Below are 23768 nucleotides of genomic sequence, written 5' to 3'. Positions count from 1 at the left end.
GGAGCTGAAATTTTTTTGGGTATAAACAACATATCTTGGGAAAATATCAATAAAAGGCTAGAAGTTGATGGGAAGTCGGGAGTTACAGGTGATAAGACAACTTGAATATTGTACAATGGAATGCAAGAAGCTTGTTAGCAAAATGGTCAAGAGTTTTAAGGTTTTATTTATAGAAGTGTTTAAAAAAAAAAAACAGAAATCATATGCATTCAGGACACCTGGCTTAAACCAGTTCTAGATTTTAGTATTAAAAGTTATGATAGTATACGCAGGGATAGAGAGGAAGATATTGGGGGAGGGTGTATAATATTTGTAAAACAAGGAATACAATATAAAGTTTTAGGAAAAGGAAAGGAGTTGGAATTTATAATAATAGAAGTTTTGGGGAAAATAGGAAATGTTAAAATTATACATTTTTATAATCCATGTAAAAGACTATCACTAGAGGTATTGGTTTAACTGATTGTACATTTAGAAGGGAAAATCATATGTTGCAGAGATTTTAATGCTCATAGCACGTTATGGGACAATTGTAATGATGGAAATGGAATAGTGACTGAAGAATTAATGGAGATTAAAGATTTAGTATGTTCAGATGATGGAAGGGGAAGGATTAATGTAAGAACAGGAAGCAGCTATTGATCTTACACTTGTTTCAAATTCACTGGCGGGTATATGCTTATGGGAGGTGTTTAGAGAAACAACTATAGGGAGTGATCATTATCCTATAGTGATTGAAGTAATTTAAGTATAGAAGAGTGTAATACAGGAGGAGTAGACAAATGTTTTTTGAAAGTGCAAATTGGGAGGCATTTAGGAGTATTAGTGAACAAGAAATGAAAAAAAAAAAAAGTTAAAGAAGAGGTTGATAAGGTTAATAATGATATTTGTGATGATATATTGTTACCAGAAAGACAGACTATTCCAAAGAAGGGAGGTAAGAAAAAAAAGATTGTACAATGGTGGACAAAAGAATGTGATAAAGCAATTAAATCTCAAAATAAAGCTTTTAAAATGGTAAAAAAAAAAAAAGAAGATTCATAGTTTTCAGAATTTTATTGATTATAAAAGGAAGCAAGCAAATGTAATGAGAATCATTAAAAATACAAAAAAAATAGTTTTGGAGGAAGTTTTGTAACACAGTGGGAAGGGAAACAGGAATAGGTCAAGTATGGGGAATAATAAAAAGAATGAACGGGATAAAAAGAGAGTTTGGGTATCCAATTTTAAGGGATGGAGAGAAAGCAGAAATGCTGGCGAAAATTTTTGTTAAAATACATAAATCAGACAATATTAGTGAGGAGGGAAAAAGAGGAAGGGAAATGATGTTGGGGCAGTATAAAGAGATAATACGGAGTGAGGAATACAATAATGATCAACTTAATATGACATTTACAAAGTCAGAGTCAAAGCGATCTATTAGGAAATCCAGGAAATCAGCTCCAGGTATGGATCAGATTTGCTATTTAAGTCATCTCAGTGAATTATCCAAGGATGTTTTATTAAAAATGTACAATAAAATTTGGAAGAAAAAAAATCACCACAAAGTTGGAAGGAGGTGGTTATAGTTCCAATACGTAAACCTGGGAAAGATTGTAAAAATCCAGGATATTATAGAACTATTGCTTTGACGTCTAATATTGGTAAGATAATGGAAAAAATGGTGAATGAAAGGTTAATGTATCATGTGGAAAATAGTAAATTGTTATCCAAATATCAGAGTGGTTTTAGAAGAGGGAGAAATACAATGGATCCAGCTGTGTGTTTAGAACACGAAATAAGAAAAGCACAAAGCACTTTCTCTTTGTCATAGAGAAAGCATACAACATGATGTGGAGAGAAGGGATGTTAATCAATTTATGTTAGGTATCAAAGGTCAAATTTATAGTTGGATCAAGGATTCAGGAAAATGGGATTCCACAAGGAAGTATAGTAAGCCCTTTATTGTTTTCCATAATAATAAATGATAAATTTGAAGATTTGGATAATGGGCTGGGGGTTTTGCTCTTTGCTGATGATGGGGCAATCTGGAAAATGGGAAGGAATATTTACTTTATTGTTAAAAAATTAAAGGAGGCTATTGCAATAGTTGAAGAATTGTCATATAAATGGGGTTTTAAATTCTCAGTTGACAAAACAAAGATAATGTTTTTTTTACAAGGGAAAAATTGTAAGTGAGGTAAAACTAAAATTATATAATCAAGAACTGGAAAGAGTGAAACATTTTAAGTTTTTAGGGATATGGTTTGAAAGAGTTACATGGGCAGTGCATATTCAGAATATTTACATTTACATTTATGCATTTAACAGACGCTTTTATCCAAAGCGACTTACAGTGCATTCAGGCTACACATTCTTTTACCAGTAGTGAATATAGTGAAAAAATTTAAGAAAATAAATACAATGAGGTGTTTAGTTGGCAGTGAATGGGGGGGGCAGTTAGGATGGCATTAAAGGCCATGTATAGTGGATAGATTATGGTTGTGTGGTGTATGGATCAGCAGCAGATACGTCTCTTAAAAAGTTAGATAATATACAGCATCAGGTATTGAGATTATGTACAGGACAAATAAAAACTACACCAATTACAGCACTTACAGGTTGAAATGGGGGAAATGTCATTAGAAATGAGAAGGGTACAGTTATCAGTCAATTATTGGGTTAATCTACAAGGCCATAGTCTAGAGCATCCAACATTAGATACTTTAAAGCCTTGTTGGGAAAAAGAGAGGAAAAAAATGAAAAGCGTAATGGACAATAATACAGAGAGCAACAGAACTTGAAGTTAATTAGTTAAATGTTAGTCCAACCATACCGTTACCTTTAATAAAATCTTGGTTACTTTCAGATGCTACAGTAGATTTTACATTGTTAAAACAGAATAATAAGGGTGAGGAATGTTATTCTTACAATGTGCAGACATATATTAATGAGTACTACAGCTATGCTTCAAAGAGTTTAGACAATAAGGTAGAAGTAGCATTTATTGTTCCAGAATTTAATTTAACAGTAAGGAAAAGGATCAGTGGTGAGTTATCTGTTTATACAGAGGAAATGATTACACCGTTATTAGCAGTACAGTGGATAGAAGATAAGATCTTTGAAATGAGTTATTTGTTCAGATTGATGTTCATCATTGGCTAGTTTACAATACAGTCACTCGTAAAGTAGACCAGACATTTTAATGGAAATAATGCAAACATTAAATAGAATTCAAATGATGGGGATTGTATTTGTATGGGTGTCGGCACATATTGGTATCCAAGGAAATGAAACTGCAGATAAAGAAGCAAAAGAAGCAGTCAAAAACAACAACATTAACTTAATTGTTAATCTAAGTAAGAATGAAATCAAGAGTATTATTAAGAAAAGACTGAAGGAAAGGTGGCAAAAACAATGGGATAAGGAGAAAAAAGGTTGGTGGTTTCACAGAATTCAAAGGAAAGTGGGTGAGATGAGAAGTGCAGGGGAAAACAGGAGAGATGAGATAGTAATATCAAGGATGAAATTTGGACACACAAGATTAAATAGTAAACTTTTTAAAATGGGTAAACATGATACGGGAAGGTTTGAATTTCGTGGACAAGAAGAAACAGTGGAACATGTTTTACTGTACTGTCAAAAATATGAGACTGAAAGAAAGATTCTAACGCAATTCAAATTTAGAAAAAATAAAAATGCAATTTACACTGAGATATATTTTACAAAATAACTCAAGGAATGAATGCTATAGTTTTATTTTTCAGTACCTTAAAATAAGTAATTTGTAAAAAACTAAAAAGGGGGGAAGGGAGTATGTAATTTTGACGCACCCTCCATACCAGTTGGTGGTGGAAATACACCATTTTGTTGTTTGTCAACCGCCAATAAATTTCAAGAAGAAGAAGCTTACCCTCCTGCTGGTCGCGCCCTAGGCGACCGCCTATTTAGCCTATACCTAGAAACGGGCCTGTTCTCAAATTATTACATTTGAAATGAGATGTGGTAGAATGAAATTAAACAACTGAAAGTATGAAACTACAGGATATTGATCGCACTGTAAGATGTCATCAATATAGAGAATGTTTTCATTAGCATTATTTACTTTTTTTTTCTGTTTCCTCACATCACCCTGTGGGCCAGGCCAGGCGGAAGAAACCTGTTCCCACCCCCTTCGGTGACACGATTGACGTTGGTTTGTCTTCTACCAGTTTTATTCTCGAGCTACTAGCATGCAGTTAGCTTTCCTGACCGAAGCAGCTTCTTAAATTAGGCTTCCGTAGCTCACGCGGTGTCTAAAGGCCTGAATAAGTCACTTCACCGTTGCTTACATAGTTTAAACGTTTTTAGTGCATGATAGATATTCTTTGATACATTAACATCGATCTGTTCGATTGCAGGAAAGTATTGTTGTTTGTGTAAGGGGAACAAGAGCTAGCTAGCTGCGTTAGCGTGTCAGATTTTCTCATACATATATATTTAGCTACATACTGCTATAGCAGTGATCAGTGTGTAATATGCGCTTGACTTTTCTTTAAATACTGAAATTATGACCAGGGTGCAAGGGTGTTTGATGTAGGCACATAAAGCATCAGGCTTCGATCCGGTTAGGACAGCATTTTTAAGCAGACCGCTGGCTGTGAAAAAAAGCTTCGTCTTTGTGTTGTGGATCCGATGTAAACGCACAGCAGCCGGAGTTCCAAGCAGCATATCGGAGGTAAGGTCACCTCTAACAGGCCTGTTTACAGCGCAGTGTGGTTATGATCCGGATAACTGCGTCCCATTTCGACTCCAGATGTGAGTGAGCAACTGTTCACTGAAGCTAAAAATGTTTGCGTATCACAGTGAGATGTTGAACTCTCTTTATAGCACTCAATAATACTACAACATGATAATGCCGATCAAAACACTTTGAAATTATAATAAGCTATTATAATCGGTAACGGTACGAGTTAAGTTAAATAGTTGCTTCTTCGACGTTTATCATATATAGAGAGAAATGTGGATGTATGGGTTCACGTGGTGGCATTATGAACCCATTAAAGCATCGTAAGCCTGATCGTAGCGCCATTGATGACAATGGTTCTACGATCAATTTAGGCTTGCGATGCTTTTGGAAAACGCAGCCCAAGACTAATGAGCTTTAACAGGAAAAGGCTCCGGTCCTGCCAATTTTACAAACCTTAATAATGAGAACTGTAGTCAATGCCGGCAGTTCACGACTATGTGTTGTGCCTTTAATAGGGTGCGTCTTGCATTCTCATAATTCTTTCACGTGCTGAGTTTACTGTGATGTTTACGGAGACTGTGATGACCGACAACGTCATGTTATTTACCTGCTGTGTGATGCAGCGGCTGGTTAAGCTATACCTGAGTGACGCAAACCCAGAAATATGTCGTGGACCGTGGTAATATCTAGGGCGACCTATTTATTATTATTATTATTATTATTATTATTTTGATGTGACAAACTATACGACGTCTGAGAAAGTTAATTCAACGTATAATAATACTACATCCAAAATGTAAATATACAGATTACATATTCAAAATGAAAAGTACACATTAAATCAGAAGTAGTTATTTTGGCTCTTATATGTATGAATGTTTTATGGTTCTATATGCTAGTAGGTGTTGGGCAGTAATGCCTTTGTAGCAACACATTACAGTAATATTACTGTCTCCAGTAATTAGTAGGTTAACAAATTACTAATAATTTTGTTAGTAAAATATATGACAGTTTCACTTTCTATTCATAATTTAGCTTATTACAACCTTATTTATGTGGTCTCAGCCCCTGCTTATTTGAAATCCAACTATCCAGTCATCCATCCACTGATTAATTTTCCTAATAATCACAACGTCACCATTGCTAGCATGGAAGATGGAAAAGCTCATTTTCAGCAGCTGGAAATATTGGCATTATTTGGATTTGCCAGGAGAAAAGATTAGATTGCATTTACATTCCAAGACTTAATGTGCAGATCTGTTCTGACAACATATTAGATTTTTTCACTGTCAGTCATTGCATTTTCAGAAGCAATCCCACTTTTAATTACATTTGTCAATCCAGAAATTAATCCAGTGTGTAGATAGCAGTATAAATAAAACTTTCACTTAAATTTTGAATAGATAATAAACAGAAACCAAGCAAAGAGCACTCCCTGTATTTGTGATTGTGTAATTAGCAGTGAGTGCGCAGAATCTGCTGAATGAAATGAAAGCATTTTCAGTGATATTTAGTGGTGGTTTACTGTCATTATAAGTTAAAACTGGCCACACACTAGAGGATTTTAAGGCTGGTTTGCAGTGTGTATGGAGTGAAGTGTGGCCTGATTCACTGCTTGTCGCAAGGGATTTTTTGTTTTTGTCCAAAAAATCCTCTATTGTGTGGTGTCATTATTTAACTGCTCCCGATTGAGACGGAGCGTCCCCGAACTCAAAAACTAAAAACCAAAAAATCAAGAAATTTAGAAATCTAGAACTCTCTACCTCGGACACCACAGACAAAATAAGCCAATGAGAGCGAGCAAGCGTCACCTACCGGATGTTGCGTGCTTCTATAGCTGAAACTTGGCAGCCACAAAAATGCCACAAAAGCAGAATACATCATCCATATTCTTTTATAATTTTTTCACTGTGAAACAGAACGTGTGCCAGGAGAGCCAGCTGACAGTGTCAGTTTTTCTCCATTTGTTTTTGTTTTTCTCTAGTCACATTTGATCTCGCGAGTCTCCATGAGACCTCATGTCACTGTGAAATCGTTTCTACAGTCAATAAGTGAGTGGGCTCGCGGTCTGGTCGATTCGTCTGATGTGCGCATTCAGAGGATTATAAGGCTAAAACTCAGTTTAAGCTATGTAGAGCTGCAACTAACGATTATTTTTCCTGTCGACTAATCTAGCGATGAATGTTTTTTTTTTTTTTTTTTTCGATTAGTCGACTATAATGAAAAAAATTTTTTTTTTTTTATTATTAATCTAGTGTTCTTTTTTTTTTGATTAGCTAATTAATCCTTTGTGTAACTTTACAAAAACATAAGTACAACTTCTAACATATTATTTCAACTTTTATTAAATTTTTTCCAAAAAAATACTACAATGTGGTTTGTTTTTACAGTATACAAAAATAAAGAGCCAAAATTAAATGTAAACAACACTTTAGCATCAGGCACGAATAATACCATATAAATTCAAAAGCTTTCAAAATGCCATATAAATTCAACAAAAGCACTGCTCAACACTGTGCAAAAATACATGAAAGACATATACAAAAATAAAGTGCCAAAAATAAAATGTAAACAACACTTTAGGGCATCAGTTATGAATAATGCCATATAAATTCTGCCTAACACTTTGGAAAAGATGCATTCTGAAGGTAATGTGTGGTTTAAAGTAGTAACACACCACAAAAATACTGGTCAACAACACTATGTAAAACATACCTTAAAGGCAACATAGTTTAAAGGAGCCAAGTCCAACAAAAGCACTGTTCAACACTGTGACCGTCTACAATAGAAAGAGGTCTCATATCTTTTACAATCATGTTGAGTATGCTATTGGTAAGTGTAATGGCCATTTGGGGCGTGCAAACAGTGACGTCCTTTTTATGAAAGAAATCTTTTACACCGCTTTGCCTCTTCCTGAGAAAAAACAAACACAATAATTAACGTTAGGAACAAATTTAAACATGAACTCTATGAATGCTAACAATATATAAACTGTACTGTTTTTCAAAGAGGGTAGTAAATCTGTATATTTTTAAATGAACTGAATGTGATTAATTACAATGTTTAATATGATTACTTTGATTACAATATTAATTGTATTTCAGAGAGTGTAGTGAATTTGTCATTTTATTATGAAATACAGAAAGCATTTTAAACTCTTTGACTAATGAGATAATTTATTAATCACGTACTTATGATTTATTTAATTGGCTTGTGGCAAAAGTAAACAAAAATGCACTAGTAGCCTATTTATCTATGTTTATGTACACTACTAGATTACAGCGAACTGTTAATGTAAATCTAGTAGTTAATTTAAAATCTATGTGTGCGTAAACAACTTCTAACAACCAGTAAATCTAAATTAAAAGTTAAAGTTTGCTTTATTGTCCCCAAAGTAACCTATACAGTATATGTTTACAGTTTATACCGTTAGCAATTAGCATTACCATTACCTAGCATATATTAATTAATTCTTGACCAAAACACAGCAGGTAAGAACACAACAATGGCTCCCAAAACTAATTGTAATAATAAATACTTACACAGATGGCTCGTCCTTTTGAGGTCAGAGAGCGCCAGGATGTTTTCTTCTGAGGTGCTCGTGCATCACAGTTGTGCTGCCATGGTACGACATTTCGGTTTTGCAAAGGGAACAAAGGACCATTTTATTTGGCCTCTGTTTAAAGTATTCCCATACTTTTGATAATTGTGGTCTAGCTTTTTGTGATAGACTCAAACTTTCTCCATTCCCAGGAACAGAAGCAGCCATTATGCGAGATGAATGTAAACAGTGCGATACGTCGTTGCAGCACTATAGCTATCTTCATGTATGTGGTCTCGAATGGTTTAAAAATCGGTTAAGATTTTAGAATACCTGCCCACTGCTCCGGGTGTGTGTTCCTGTTGTGTGTGTTCCCTACTCACTGCTGTGTGTGTGCACTTGGATGGGTTAAATGCAGAGCACCAATACCGAGTATGGGTTACCATACTTGGCAAATGTCACGACTTTTCACTTTCATGAGTGACATCTGCAGCAAATCCTCTTCCTAGTCTACAGAAACAGAAGTCAAGTTTTATTTATTTTGTGATCAACAAAATTTTTTCACCATCAGAGTTTGAGGCAGTTGAGGGCAGTGATAACTTGAGCCCGACCGATATGGGTTTTTGGGGAGCCGATGCCAATACCAATATTAGGGAGTAAAAAAAGACCGATACCGATATATCAGCCGATATTCTTTGTGTAGGCTATATTATAGTACAGTATAGTAGTATTATAGTAGTAGTATACACTTCCCATTCGTGTGTCCAAACTTTTAACTGGTACTGTATATAGAATACAGTATATAGTCTACATAAACAGAATATATATATATACATAAACACATTTTTTACAATGACAACTCAAATGTGGTGATCAAACACTTATAATGATGTGACAAACATAGGCCTATGTAGTGGAGGCACGAGTATTTAACAATTTAACAATAAACTTTATTATTCAAAATGAGTCTGACATCAGTGCACAATATACTTCAAACGAAATTGAAGAAAGAACTGATATGACGTCATTTCGAACAAATTCAGGCTGAAATGAAGTTTGTTTTGAGTTCATTTCGGCAGTTCTAAACAGCTGACCAAAGCGAACTTTCTGGGGGAGTTCGTTTGGCTCCTATACACCTTTTGAGTTTCCATTGGTCCGTAACGATTACACAATCAGAGGGTGTGTTCTGAAGCGCCACCTTCTATGAGGTTCGATTTTTTTTTTTTTTTTTTCTCTCTCTCTCTCTCTCTCTCTCTCTCTCCAGTTTGTTTCTCATTCAACGGAGGTCAAGCAAGAGAGAACAGTATCTCCAGCCTAGTCACTAGCAACATGAATACACTGGAGTGTCGGTCGAATAGCTGAGCTGGCACAGATATATCTGCACCTGTACGATCGCTCGCGGAGAGACTTTAAAGATTCAGAGAAAGCATTTACTTCCTAGAAAGAAATTGCAACGAAGTTTGGTGACGACGACCCGGAGTTATGCAAAAAGTGACACAGAGAAACATCCGAGGCAAGTTTTTCAAAGCCATGAAAAGAATGAAAGGAAAGAGTAAAGATATAGGATAGCAAGTACCAAATACATGCGTTTCAAATAAATGTTACACCATACTGCTGCTGTTGTTCTTTCAGTAAGTGAATTTAAAGGGTATACAATAAATGAAATGCCATAAGAACATACAATAATAAACCTTTGTCTTTATCAAAAGTAAATCATGACGCCACATAAAATATAAAAAGGTATAACAATTTATCCAGTTTAGTAAAATAAATTAACACTAATAAAATAAAGTAACAAACTGACTCCAATATTTTTTTTTCTATTTTAAGTTCTACAGATTATGAGACATTCACACTTCCCATAAAGGACTGATTATGGTTCTTTTGTATTGCAAACATGATACTTGACTCACTGCTGCTAATCATTTTACTTTTCTCTATACTATTCTGACCATTGGTGCCAGTCTCACACCTAGATTGCCTACACATCATTTCATCGTTGTTGTGTTTAGGGGATACCTGCGAGCATCGCAAGTTATGTTTACATTAATCTACAACCCGCCTCCAGCAGTGCGGGTGTGTCGGAATGTTCGAAAACAGTATACCACCGCTCAGCCTTTTCGAACTTCTTTTTGACCCAAATGAAGAACAAAAACGATCTTTGTTTGAAGTATACCGGGGCCTTTAACAGTAAACTTCACTTCACTTATATATAACTTACATAACAAAAATAGAATAAAATATATAACTTGAATTAAGAAATTAAACAAGGTAACTGTAGGGCAAGCAAGCTACTGCCAATAACAAATGTAAACATCTAAAATGAATAAATAATAATAATGATAAGCTCATTGTGAGAGTTAAAGACAGGGACATTGTTGTTTTTTTACTTAGCATTGAGTCTCTCCAACTAGGTGAGTTGGCGTTAAGTAGCGTTAAATAACCATTCAACAGACACCAACTTCCACCGCACTGCCGTCTATTGGACTGCAAAAAGATACTGACTTTTCAATCTGCTATGTTACTGACTGTACTGACAAACGATGCTGACACCGTGTCTGCGCCACAACAGGACGCTACAAAGCGACCTTTGAAAATCATTTGAACTTCTGTCAGCACGTTATAAATAGAATGAGGCATTGGTTTACTACATCCAGTGTAGACAACATCACTGCTTATAATGGGTTCTATTCTACACCGGACGCGAGTGGCGTGACAAAATACAATAGAATTATGTTATGTGCCAATGTGATAAGCATGAGTTCTGGGCTGCAGCGCGGCCGGTATAATCACCAGCATTGACTGAATGGCCGCAATCAGTTCTGGTGGCTGTAACACAGGCTTTAATGCGCCGCAAACGTGTGCTGTGATGGGCAGATCAGCTCTAGTCTCTAAGATCACTGAATCTGCTGTTAAAAATGAACCATCTATTCATCATATCATCATGCAAAACTAAGAATTAGAATCATTGTAATGTGATGATCAAATATAGGTGCGGGTGGGTGGTGGCGGATAATTTGAAGCAGCGGACTTGAGTGAAGTTTGAGCTCATCTGCGCATCTCTACACTACATTGACCTGGGTCGCCAGTAGCAAACAATGGAGCATGCTCTGCTGGACAGACTAAGTAATTACACCATTCAGAAGCATTTCATTTGCATTAAAAAATTGTTCATAACGGCGGCATATTTGCCGATACCGATATTTCTGCGATAGGCTCATATCGGCTAAACAATATATCGGTCGGGCTCTAGTGATAACTTTTTAATTTGGCTTTTTCTTTCAGGTAACTTTTCAATACTGCAATCTCTACATTCATACGCAACGTTCAGAATGATACTTTAACACTTTTCAGGTGACGTTGTTTAAATTCCTAAATTAAAATAATTTTAAGTTCATGTTCTATCCAGTTGCTATTGTTTTAGGTTTTTCCTGCGGTATCGGTTCAGTATACCGATACAGAGATATTTGTACTCCGGTATCATATCAAAGTCATAATTTTGGTATTGTGAAAACACTACCACTAAAGCACCTTAAAATGTAAGTTATTCAATGTATTGATGTGATTTCCACCAAAGTCAGGCTGGGACATATGAAGTGGCACATTCTCTCTTTAAAAATAGCCAATACAGTTTAATTCAGCAAAGCCGGCTTGGTACATGGCACCAGTCCTATCTCTTCTACTCATCAGTGCAGTTTAAATGCAGAAACTATGTAAACATTTTGCTATGTTTGATGGGTTGGATACGTTTTGTGGTCTGCATTGACTCGAGCATATGATCCACTCTGTGCTGTCATCTTTCTGAACTGGAGCATGCAGCATGTGAGTTGAACGGTTCACGTGACTCAAACCAGACTTCATTCACCTCAATGGAAAGCTTGTTTAAACTTTCTAATCAGTGCTTCCTAAACCTGTCCTGGAGGCCCCCCTACCCTGCACCTCTTGTGTGTCTCCCTTATCTAATACACCTGATTCCACTCATCAGCTCGTTAGTAGAGACTGCAAAACTAAATTGGGTGTGTCTGATTAGGGAGACATAAAAATGTGCAGGGCAGGGGGGCCTCCAGGACAGGTTTGGGAACCACTGGTCTAAATCACTACCAATCACCTACTATGCATTCACCATATACAACATAGTAAATGTGTAGACCAGGGGTGGCGAACTCCGGTCCTGGAGAGCCACAGCCTTGCAGAGTTCAGCTCCAACCCTAATTAAAACTCACCTGCCTGTAGCTTTCTAACATTGCTTCAGACCTTGATTAGCTTGTTCAGGTGTGTGTGATTAGGGTTAAAGCAAAACTCTGCAGGGCTGCGGCTCTCTAGGACCAACGTTCGCCACCCCTGTTGTAGAGTGTAGTGGGAGGGATGCTGAATGTACAAAAATTCTGATGATAAGATGAAGTGGAGAATGATGGTATCGAAATCTTTGATTCGTTTTGGTGGTGGAGAGAAAATTGTGAATGCATATGTTTTCTAAATGCTATTGTACATGAGAAAGAAATTATTTTGCTTGGTGATTTGAACTGGAATTAGTTGACAGATGTATCTAAATATTTTAAAGATAATTGTGATTCTGTAAGTTTAACTCAAGTAATACATGTTCCCACTCGTCCAAACGTAAAGGACTTAAAAAAGTCCACTTTAATAGATTTGATCTTAACTAATAACCCAGATAAATGCACACAAATAGGTATTTTCTCAAATGATATAAGTGACCATTGTGCTGTTGGTATGATTAGAAACTGCAAACTTAAAAAGGCAGTGCCACGAATTGTGGAGAAAATGTATTTTAAATTATTTGAAAAAAAATCAAAAATCCATTATAATTTTAACTTTCATTGTAAAAAAATAAATATAAATCAATATGTTGAATTGACATGGTCATATTTTCGTGTAGTAGGATGTCTTGGTTATTTTGTTATTGTCTTATATTTTGTTTGTTGTTGTATCTGGCTTTTGTCTTTGTTATGTGTTGTGGTATGGTTTATGTGGTGTTGATATGTTATTGTGTAATTTGGTATGCTTTGTTTGTTGTAGATTAGGTTTATATTTTCTTTTCTTTTTTACATTTTTACGTGCTGCGTTTCTTGGCCAGGGACCATTTGAAAAAGAGACTATCGTCTCAATATGATTTCCCCTGGTTAATTAAAGGAATAATAAAAAAAAAATAATAATAATAATAATAAAAAATATACACATACAAACCCGATTCCAAAAAAGTTGGGACACTGTACAAATTGTGAATAAAAACAGAATGCAATGATGTGGAAGTTTCAAATTTAAATATTTTATTCAAAATACAACATAGATGACATATCAAATGTTTAAACTGAGAAAATTTATAATTTTAAGGGGAAAATAAGTTGATTTTAAATTTCATGGCATCAACACATCTTCAAAAAAGTTGGGACAAGGCCATGTTTACCACTGTGTGGCATCCCCTCTTCTTTTTATAACAGTCTGCAAACGTCTGGGGACTGAGGAGACAAGTTGCTCAAGTTTAGGAAAAGGAATGTTGTCCCATTCTTGTCTAATACAGGCTTCTAGTTGCTCAAGTGTCTTAGGTCTTCTTTGTCGCATCTTCCTCTTTATGATGCACCAAATGTTTTCTATGGGTGAAAGATCTGGACTGCAGGCTGGCCATTTTAGTACCCGGATCCTTCTACGCAGCCATGATGTTGTAATTGATGCAGTATGTGGTCTGGCATTGTCATGTTGGAAAATGCAAGGTCTTTCCTGAAAGAGACGATGTCTGGATGGGAGCATATGTTGTTCTAGAACTTGGATATACCTTTCAGCATTGATGGTGCCTTTCCAGATGTGTAAGCTGCCCATGCCACATGCACTCATGCAACCCCATACCATCAGAGATCCAGGCTTCTGAACTGAGCGCTGATAACAACTTGGGTTGTCCTTTTTTCTCTTTAGTCCGGATGACATGGTGTCCCAGTTTTCCAAAAAGAACTTCAAATTTTGATATGTCTGACCACAGAACAGTTTTCCACTTTGCCACAGTCCATTTTAAATTGGCCCAGAGAAAACACCTGCGCTTCTGGATCTCTGAATATTCGGATGATATTATGCACTGTAGATGATGATAACTTCAAACTCTTTGCAATTTTTCTCTGAGAAACTCCTTTCTGATATTGCTCCACTATTTTTCACGGCAGCATTGGGGGAATTGGTGATCCTCTGCCCATCTTGACTTCTGAGAGGCTCTTTTTATACCCAATCATGTTGCCAATTGACCTAATAAGTTGCAAATTGGTCCTCCAGCTGTTCCTTATATGTACATTTAACTTTTCCGGCCTCTTTTTGCTACCTGTCCCAACTTTTTTGGAATGTGTAGCTCTCATGAAATCCAAAATGAGCCAATATTTGGCATGACATTTCAAAATGTCTCACTTTCAACATTTGATATGTTATCTATATTCTATTGTGAATAAAATATGTTTATGAGATTTGTAAATTATTCTATTACTTTTTTACTCACAATTTGTACTGACAAGCTATGCAATATCGTGTTCATTATCGAAGACGATTCATCTGCGATAATAAACGCAATATTGCGTAGCTTGTCAGTGATCTACAGCTCTGTCTATTAAATGCCATTCCATCTGAAAGCAGGTGATGGCGATTTACCGCTAATCAGGAAACCGGCTTTACTGACGAAATGTGCGTGACAATTGCATGCGATATATATCCCCCAGCCCTAGCTAAAATGCTTTCTGAAATACTCTTAGAACAAAAATTTAGGAGTCCTAAATTTAGGACTGACATGCCCATTATTTTTAAGATTTTCTCCCAAATCGGCGAGTTATGAGCTACTTTTAGCCTTAAGATATTTTGTGAATACAGGCCCAGATCTGATATTTACACAGGTCCTACTTCTTGCCTTATTGCCTTAAGCCTTCTTTTGTTCCGCAGACGTTTTCCTCTTTTGTTTTTTATCTGTCATCTCTATCTTTCTGTCGCTCAGCTCGACTAATGTCCGTCTGTGCACTGAGGCTACGTCTACATTAATCCGGATACATTTGAAAATGGTGTTTTCATTTTAAAATGCTCTCCGTCCACACTAGCATTTAAGCGTTTTCCAAAAGTGTCTCATCCACACAGAAACATCAGAAAAAGTTATTTCGCTTTCGCTTTCTGCGCATGCGTAAAGCCTCAAAAAAGCTCAGTGCAGATTATACACATCGAACAGACATGAAAAGTTTTCATGCAGTTTTTCTGACAGGAAATTTTATATATTTTATTTACGAAAAGAACTCACCATTCACTGACGCGTCCAGGTCGCACACACTCACGGTTGTAGGCTACGTCTGATCTATAACGCAACTCACGATCGCGAGTAAATTTGCTTTCATTTGTGCAGGACTGTGATATGAAGAGTATACAAAGTAACACATCTATAGCAATAGTGTGAAAGTGCATAGCACGTAACGTGCACAATACCAGTATAAACAAGGATATCTATTGGTATAATATGCGTCACATGACTAAACTTGCGTCATCGTTTTCAAAAGCCTCCGTTTTCACAGTCCACACTACAACACGAAAACGGCGTTTACAAATTTATCCACTTTGGAGAGCGTTTTTAAAAAGCTCTGTTTTCCTTGATTAAAAACGCTGTCTCATTGTGGACAGAAGGTCAAAACGGAGAGAAAAAGATGCATTTTCAAATGAAAATATATTAGTGTGGACATGGCCTGAATGCTCTCTCCTCTACATCATGAGTAGACATGCCTCTTACTGCTGATTGGCTACAAGTTTGTTTTGCTACTCGGCCCGAAGCACATTGCAAAGCGAGATGTAATGGCCCTCTGTGCATTAGGGTTGTCCCGGTACTAGTATCGGTACCAAACGGTTCCCGGGCAGTGATCATCCTTATCCCCTTGGAGTGGGTACTTTGGAGTGAGCAGGGCACGTGCGTACCATTATGTAGTCCTTAGGAATGCACTTGTCAAAAGGAGTGACATAATTTTCTCATTATCTTCAGCTGGGACGTTCCCGTGACAACGCAGCACGTGTCCGTCAGCAGGCTCACTCGCTCGCTCAAGTTTTATATATATTAGTAAATACATATAATACAGCAAAACAAAAACAAAAACTTTTTAAAATGTAAAATGTATGTTTATTTGCAACAGTTATGCTAACAACAATAAAAAGACATTTATGACAGTAAAACAGCGACATCTGCTGACGGACACGTGCTGCATTGTCATGGGAACATCCCAGCTGAAGATAATCATGTGCTCCTTTTGCAAAGTGCGTTCCTAACGACTACTTAATGGCACACACGTGCCCTGCTCACTTCAAAGTCCCCACTCCAAGGGGATAGGGATGATCACTTCCATTTGGAATTTGCCCCGGAACCGTTCGGTACCGTTACTAGTGTACCGGCACACCCCTACTGTGCATCTATGTCACTTCTTACGTGAGCTGCAGGACACGTTCATGTCATGCTTCACAAGGTGTTGACATTTACGTCAAACGTGAGCTCATCAACTTGTGAATGACAGTTGTTCAGAAGCGATGGTTTACAGATAAAAGTATTTAAAATATTTTCCTACACACACCTACTGTTTTGCTTTAGAAAAATTTTTTTTGGATAGAGCTTCCCTTTAAAACCCCCTTTCAAAGGTCCAAAATTAACATTTGCCAAAAGCAAGTAAAAATTGGCACTGACAGGTATATGAAAGTGTTACTCTATGGTTTAATATTTGAAGCAAAAAAATGTAGACCGTTATAAATATTAGAAAATATATAGAAAATACTTTTTCTTTTACAGTACATCAGGGGGTGGTTCAAGTTCTCCTTTGTCCTAAGCTTTCTAATGTGCCCATTTTTTTTTCCACAGACACACTGGACTGCAGGTGTTCTGATGTAGACATCTCCCTCTACCTCACGTCACTTCCTCCCTCAATCCCAGCGTTCTCCAAGACAGCCGAACTCTGTGGAACCACTGTAAAAGTTGTAAAAATTCAGCATGGTAGAGAAATTACCTTAATTTCAAAGTATTCAGGGAACAGGCCATTGCAGAAAGGAACCAATACTCTTTGACATTCAGAAGCTGGTTGAAAACTCATGGGATACGAACATGTCGGAGGTTGGAGAGCGTCGGCAAGTCAACACAGATTATGCCGTTTCTGTGCTGGAACAGCTAAAGTTTTTCTACGAGCAGAAGTTGCTGACTGACATCACTCTGCTGGTGGAGGAGAGCGAGTTCCCCTGCCATAAAATGGTGCTTGCCACCTGCAGCTCTTACTTCAGGTGGGTGGAGTATGAACATTCAACTAATTAATCTATAAACCATAAAAAAAAAAAAAAAAACATAGAATTTAATTATACACGTATGAAAGTATGTTACTAAAATGTGAAATTCTCTAAAATTAAGTTTTATTGGTATTGCCATTTTAATGACACCATTCCATGGTTATGAGTTTTCTGTTTACTTCAACTGCTCAGTGCTCTGGTAATTTCAAAAATATGACCATTTCAGGGGCGTACAAAATTGAAACAATTAGGGTTGTACGATTAATCAAAATTGTAATAAAATCTTGATTGATTTCTAAACTGCAAAAAGCACAATTTCTCTGACACTCCCTACAAGGTGCATGTCTTCTGGCGCAGAGCAAGTGAGCATTTGCAGTTAAAGAGTTGAACTTCACACTCATGCAGAAAAAGAGTTGAATGCTCAACTTTGCAAATATCAAGAGAATAACACTGGGTGGCAGCTAATCTCCATGAAATGCGGGTAGTGATATCTGAGTGTTTAAAATATGTAGATTGTGATCACACTTCTGCTGGATTAAGTTCTTAAATCATAGTGTTTACACATTGGATGCATTAAAGTTGTTATACAGTACTTGTAAAAAGGTTTGTTTTCTGTTAAATTGATCAAAAGTGACAGTAAAAACATAACGTTACAAAATATTCTATTTCAAATAAATGCTGTTCTTTTGAGCTTTTCTATTAATCAAATTATGTAGGGCTGCACAAAATATTAAACAGAAAAAAAGTTTAACATTGATAAAAATCAGAACCATTGCTTATAACTAAGCACTACTATAATAATAACTGAGCAGCAAATCAGCATATTAGAATGATTTCTGATGGATCATGTGACACTGAAGTAATATAGATTTAAATTGAAAATAGATTTAAATTGTAATAATGTTTCACAGTATTACTGTTTTTACTGTATTTTGGATCAAATGAATGCAGCCTTGATGTGCACAAGAGATGTCATTAAAAATATTTAAAAATCATTATTTTATAAGTTTGATGTATCATATTTCTTTATGAATTTTGTGGCTTTGCTTAAATGTTTACTTTGGGCATTTGAAACAAAGTGCATCTTTCCAACTGCATCTGTGATAATTATATTTTATTAAGTAATGATAATTATATTTAAACACGTTTGGTACAGACACACTGCAAAGTGGAGGCGTTGTAACATTTTTAGCGTTGCGAGTGGAGCTAGTGTGCAGCAGTAGAGGACAGGCAGAATGCTGCACACTAGCATATAGAGCATGAGAATGAAACAGACTGGCTTTACAACACACTGTTCTAGTTTGTTATTTGAGAGACTGTTACAACCTTTTGATAAAGCTCTAATTGGCTTCCTTTTGAAATGTTTCAAATTCTAATTGATAAATGCCAAAATGTATTCATGAATGTAAAGTGTGTAAGGAAATACTGTCTTAAAATCATGAAAAAAATAAATAAATGATTTACATTTTTTTAGTATTGATACAACAAGCCAGTGAGTGATTTTCACTTTATGCTCTGGTCCCAGCTGAACTGGAAGTTTCTGAGTTAGACTTGTTGCCTGAATTTTATTGCCTGAAGTGCTGGTCACCATCCCAGTTGGTGGTGATGCAACAGTTTGAAAAGTGCCTATTCAAATGCCAGCTAACATTTTTGCTCACACTTTTGCTCCAACTGCCTTTTCTCTCTCTCTCTTTTTTATTTTTTTTTATTTTTTTTTGTAATTGTGATGAACAATAAATGTAGTAAAGTTGAATACTTAATTTTTATTCAACTCTCAAGTAAAGGAACCACAATTTAATTATATTCAAAAAACTAAATACAATAAACAAAAATGTACTGTAAAATGTACTGAAACCCTTATTTTGCTGTTCCTCTTTGAAAGTTTGGAGTTTACTTAACCCTTCACAACTTACTTTTCTGTGAAGTGAAGTGACATACAGCCAAGTATGGTGACCCATACATGCTCTGCATTTAACCCATCCAAAGTGCACACACACACACACACACCCGGAGCAGTGGGCAGCCATTTATGCTGCGGCGCCCGGGGAGCAGCTGGGGGTTCAGTGCCTTGCTCAAGGACACCTCAGTCGTGGTATTGAGGGTGGAGAGAGCGCTGTACATTCACTCTCTCCACAATTCCTGCCGGCCCGAGACTCGAACTCGCAACCTTTGGATTGCGAGTCCGACTCTCTAACCATTAGGCCACGACTTCCCATATGGTTCACATCCTCAAACCCTCATCCTAACCATTACCACATAGCAAGTACATGTAGTTAGTTAATAATACTCACTTAAATATGTAATTACACTGTAACAAGGACACCAAAATAATACAATTTGACACCAAATAATATTTTTTTATCCACATACTTGCTTTTTAAGTTGGCCAACACCCAAATATAATTTTGTCAGACCTCTAATAAATTACTTGTTCTTCTGTTTAGTTGCCTAATGTTTGTTTTGTAAATTACAGAACCTTTTTCTTTAAAATTTTGAGAACTTTAGTCGATGAATCGAGATTAGACACATTTGAAAGTGTCATATTTAAGTGTCATTTAAATATATATATATATATATATAATATCAAGGGTCTTTGTTTTAACCAGTGTTGTTGTTTTTCTTCTGTTTCTGTAGGGCCATGTTTATGAGTGGGCTCAGTGAGAGCAAACAGACACATGTTCATCTTAGAAATGTTGACCCTATCACGCTGCAGACCATCATAACCTATGCTTACACCGGGAACTTAGTCATCAACGACACCACTGTGGAACCTCTCTATGAGACGGCCTGTTTTCTTCAGGTTAGGAAGATGTGCACACAGTCTTCCACGGGTTAATGTTAATGTGTTAAAAAAATCAAAAAAACTCCCCCAAAACTCTCTCTCACACTTTTTCACATTACACCCTACACACACACTCAAAAATCTCACACTGACTTGTTTTACAAAATTTACCACTTGTTTCACTTACAAAACCTTTTGGTCACACATTGCCGTCACAACATGCCATTGCTGCAGACTTTGAGCACCACACTCTAGCATTTTTAGAGGTCTCATTTCTAAAATGTCTTCAAAACTGCTGGTCAACAGCCAATGAAGTGAATGGCTGATCATAATGGAATTTCAATGACATTTTAGAAGTGAGGCAGTTAGAAAATCTCAGAATTTACAAGTGTTAATCAGTGTTTATGTCTACTTATTTCTGGCTTTCATTGTCTTTCTTTCAGGTGGAGGATGTTTTACTACAGTGTCGAGAATACTTGGTCAAAAAAATCACTGCTGAAAACTGTGTCCGCATGCTAAGCATTGGTGACCTGTTTAGTTGCACAGAGTTGAAGCAAAGTGCTAAGCGCATGGTGGAGCACAAATTTCCTGTCGTCTACCGACAGGAGGCTTTCCTGCAGCTCTCGCATGAGCTTTTGCTGGACCTCCTGAGCAGCGATAATCTCAATGTGGAGAAAGAGGAAACGGTACGTGAGGCAGCCATGCTGTGGCTGGAATACAACATGGAAGCACGTTCTCAATATCTGTCCTCCATCCTTAGCCAGATTCGTATTGATGCGCTTTCTGAGGTGACCCAACGTGCCTGGTTCCAAGGTCTTCCACCAAACGACAAATCAGTGGTAGTGCAAGGCCTGTACAAGTCTATGCCAAAGTTTTTTAAGCCCAGACTGGGTATGACCAAGGAAGAAATGCTCATTTTTGTAGAGGCTGAACCACCAGCTGAAAGTCACCCTGTCGTGATAGGTCCACGTCACACAGTGGTCTGTTACAGCCCTCAAGCGGAGAAGGTTTATAAACTGTGTAGCCTGCCTGGAGACTTGCAGAAGGTTGGGACATTGGTCACCCCAGACAATGATGTGTTCATTGCTGGTGGACAGATACCACTGAAGAGCGCTCTGGCTACACACGGAAGCAAAAGTGGCAAGCTGCAGGCTGCCTACTGTTCAGTGGACAGCTTCTACTGGCTGGATGCCCAGCAGAATGCATGGGTGGCCAAAACGCCGATGCTGTATGCTCGCACTAAACCATCGCTGGTGTATTGTCAGGGTTTCATTTACGCTATTGGTGGTGATAATGTGGGTGGAGAGTTAAATAAGCGCACAGTGGAACGCTACGATTGTGAGCGGGACGAATGGAGCTTGACCAGCTCTCTTCCCTGCGCGTGGAGTTGGAGCACAGCAGTAACAGCCCGGGACTGCATCTATGTCATGACACATGACCTCATGTACTGCTACTTCCCTCGAGCTGACACTTGGGTGGAAATGGCCATGCGGCAGACTAGTCGCTGCTTTGCTTCAGCGGCTGCATTAGGAGACCTCATCTTCTATATTGGTGGCCTACATGTGGTGGGCAACTCTGGTTTGCGTTTGCCAACAAGCACTATTGATGGCTCCTCGGTTACGGTAGAAATATACGATGTCAACAAAAACGAATGGCGTCTGGCTGCTAACATCCCAGCCAAGCGGTACTCTGACCCATGTGTGCGTGCCGTGGTGCTACTGAATACACTATGCATCTTTATACGTGAGACACACTTAAACGAGCGGGCGAAGTATGCTCTCTATCAGTATGACCTGGAGCTCGATTGCTGGTCCTTACGCCAGCCCGTGTCAGAACGCGTGCTCTGGGACCTCGGCAAAGATTTCCGCTGTGCCGTGGGTAAATTATACCCATCCTGCCTTGATGAATCTCCCTGGAAGCCACCCACTTACCTCTTCTCTCCTGATGGAGCTGAGGAGTTTGAGGTGGATGAGGACATGGTGTCACTGCCTCATGTATAGTTAATGGCGTCATCTTTAAAACTAACCTGTAATTTATCCACTGTTCTGGAATAATGCTTTACTGTTTTGAAAGGAAAGGTGATTAAGCTGATGGACGGTCTTCCTTTAATGCCTAGTATGCTCATGGAGATCAAATGTTTAATTGGAAACTAAAATGTTCAGTTCAGATTTTAACCCATCTACAACACTTGTAGTTTTGATCATTCTCAAAGCAAGGTTGAGAACATAAATATTTCATTTCCCTCATTACAAGTTTGGCATTCTGTTTTAACAATTTGATGGTGTAAATGAATGATGCAATTAAACCTCCTTTGGTTGAAAATGGCAACTGTACACCCAGAGTTCTTAAATTTCTCACTCTTCTTTTGTCATCTTCCAGAAATCAATTGATCACCTTTCTCCTAAATGTCATCTGGGTAACAAGAGGTTCAAGGGGTTGGCAAGATATTTTGTACTGAAAGTCATTTGATGTTTTGGTTCGCCGCTGGTTTGGTGACTTGCTTGACATTGATTTTTTGTTGTCATTGTTTGCATCTGTATTATCATAGTTCAGGTTGTCTGTGGTCTGTCTTTTGACCTGTCTTGCATATGAAATCATTTGACCTCTTAAAAGGGTAGGTTTCACACTTACAACCACAAACACACTAGGGATACCTCAAGGTGCGGTCACACTAGACTTTGAACATGCAGACTTTTTTCGGATGCTGCTGCGAATATGGGCGGGAGCAGGATATAAAATCAGGCACCAAGGTTTCCCCTCAATTATCACAACATGGATTCCAATGTGCTTGTACTGTGTCTTTTGCGATGGAGAGAGAGAGAACAATATAAGACTCTTTCTACGCCTTCACAAAAGACATGGTACAAGCACATCGCAAAAAAATATAAAAATAAAATGTGTCCGCATTCAAATGTACCATCTGTTCCTGTTTCCATTGACACAGTGAACCATGCAGCTATTTTTATTTGATTTTTATAATTTTTTAAAGATTCTATGCTGCGCTACGGTTAAAAATTAGCACTTCCTCCATTTTTGAATTTCTGTACAGCGAGGTCATGCAGTGACGTATCGATCTTCTACTAGTCACACGTCTTCACATGATGTGAATTCGCAGGTCAGAGTTTACCAAACTTGAACTTTGGAGCTTGCGTTTCCGGTCTGACGCATTCGCATGCGTGTGAATGGTAGTCGATGGAACGAAAAGTAAAGTGTGACCGCCCCTTCAGGGTGCTTACCAGTCTGGTTTCGTACTCTGTTTATCACATCATTTATTTCTCTCGTTTGCAAAGGAATTTCTTGTTTTTTTGTTTCTTCAGGCATCTTTGTCTCCAAGTTCCTGTGTGTTAGTCCTTGATTAGACGAATGCAGGAAATGCCTGCTACAGTATTCATTCTCCATCATGTTCAGAAATATGTATGTTTAGACACTGAAAGTGTGGAACTGAACTGAAACTGGTTAAA

The 23768-nt window shown here is 37.4% G+C and overlaps 1 protein-coding gene across 7 annotated transcripts in view; it reads left to right on the top strand.

Annotated features, from left to right (window-relative positions):
• Window positions 1-3912: 3912 nt before the first annotated feature.
• Window positions 3913-23768, top strand: part of LOC109104057 (kelch repeat and BTB domain-containing protein 2-like) — a 19884-nt gene continuing 28 nt past the window's right edge. The window contains exons 1-5 of one of the 7 annotated variants that reach the window (XM_042735239.1): window positions 3913-4038; window positions 17110-17241; window positions 17320-17522; window positions 20160-20325; window positions 20751-23768. The exon at window positions 20751-23768 is cut by the window's right edge and continues 28 nt beyond it. In XM_042735239.1, coding sequence (XP_042591173.1) covers window positions 17239-17241; window positions 17320-17522; window positions 20160-20325; window positions 20751-22307 — 1929 coding nt within the window. In that variant the 5' untranslated portion in view covers window positions 3913-4038; window positions 17110-17238 and the 3' untranslated portion in view covers window positions 22308-23768. The other 6 variants (XM_042735237.1, XM_042735236.1, XM_042735238.1 and 3 more) reach the window with 6 other exon arrangements.

This window comes from Cyprinus carpio, chromosome B12 (genome assembly GCF_018340385.1).
Source record: "Cyprinus carpio isolate SPL01 chromosome B12, ASM1834038v1, whole genome shotgun sequence".
Taxonomy (NCBI): domain Eukaryota; kingdom Metazoa; phylum Chordata; class Actinopteri; order Cypriniformes; family Cyprinidae; genus Cyprinus; species Cyprinus carpio.
Note: the sequence above shows the minus strand (reverse complement) of the source record. Positions and strands in the feature narration are given on the sequence as shown.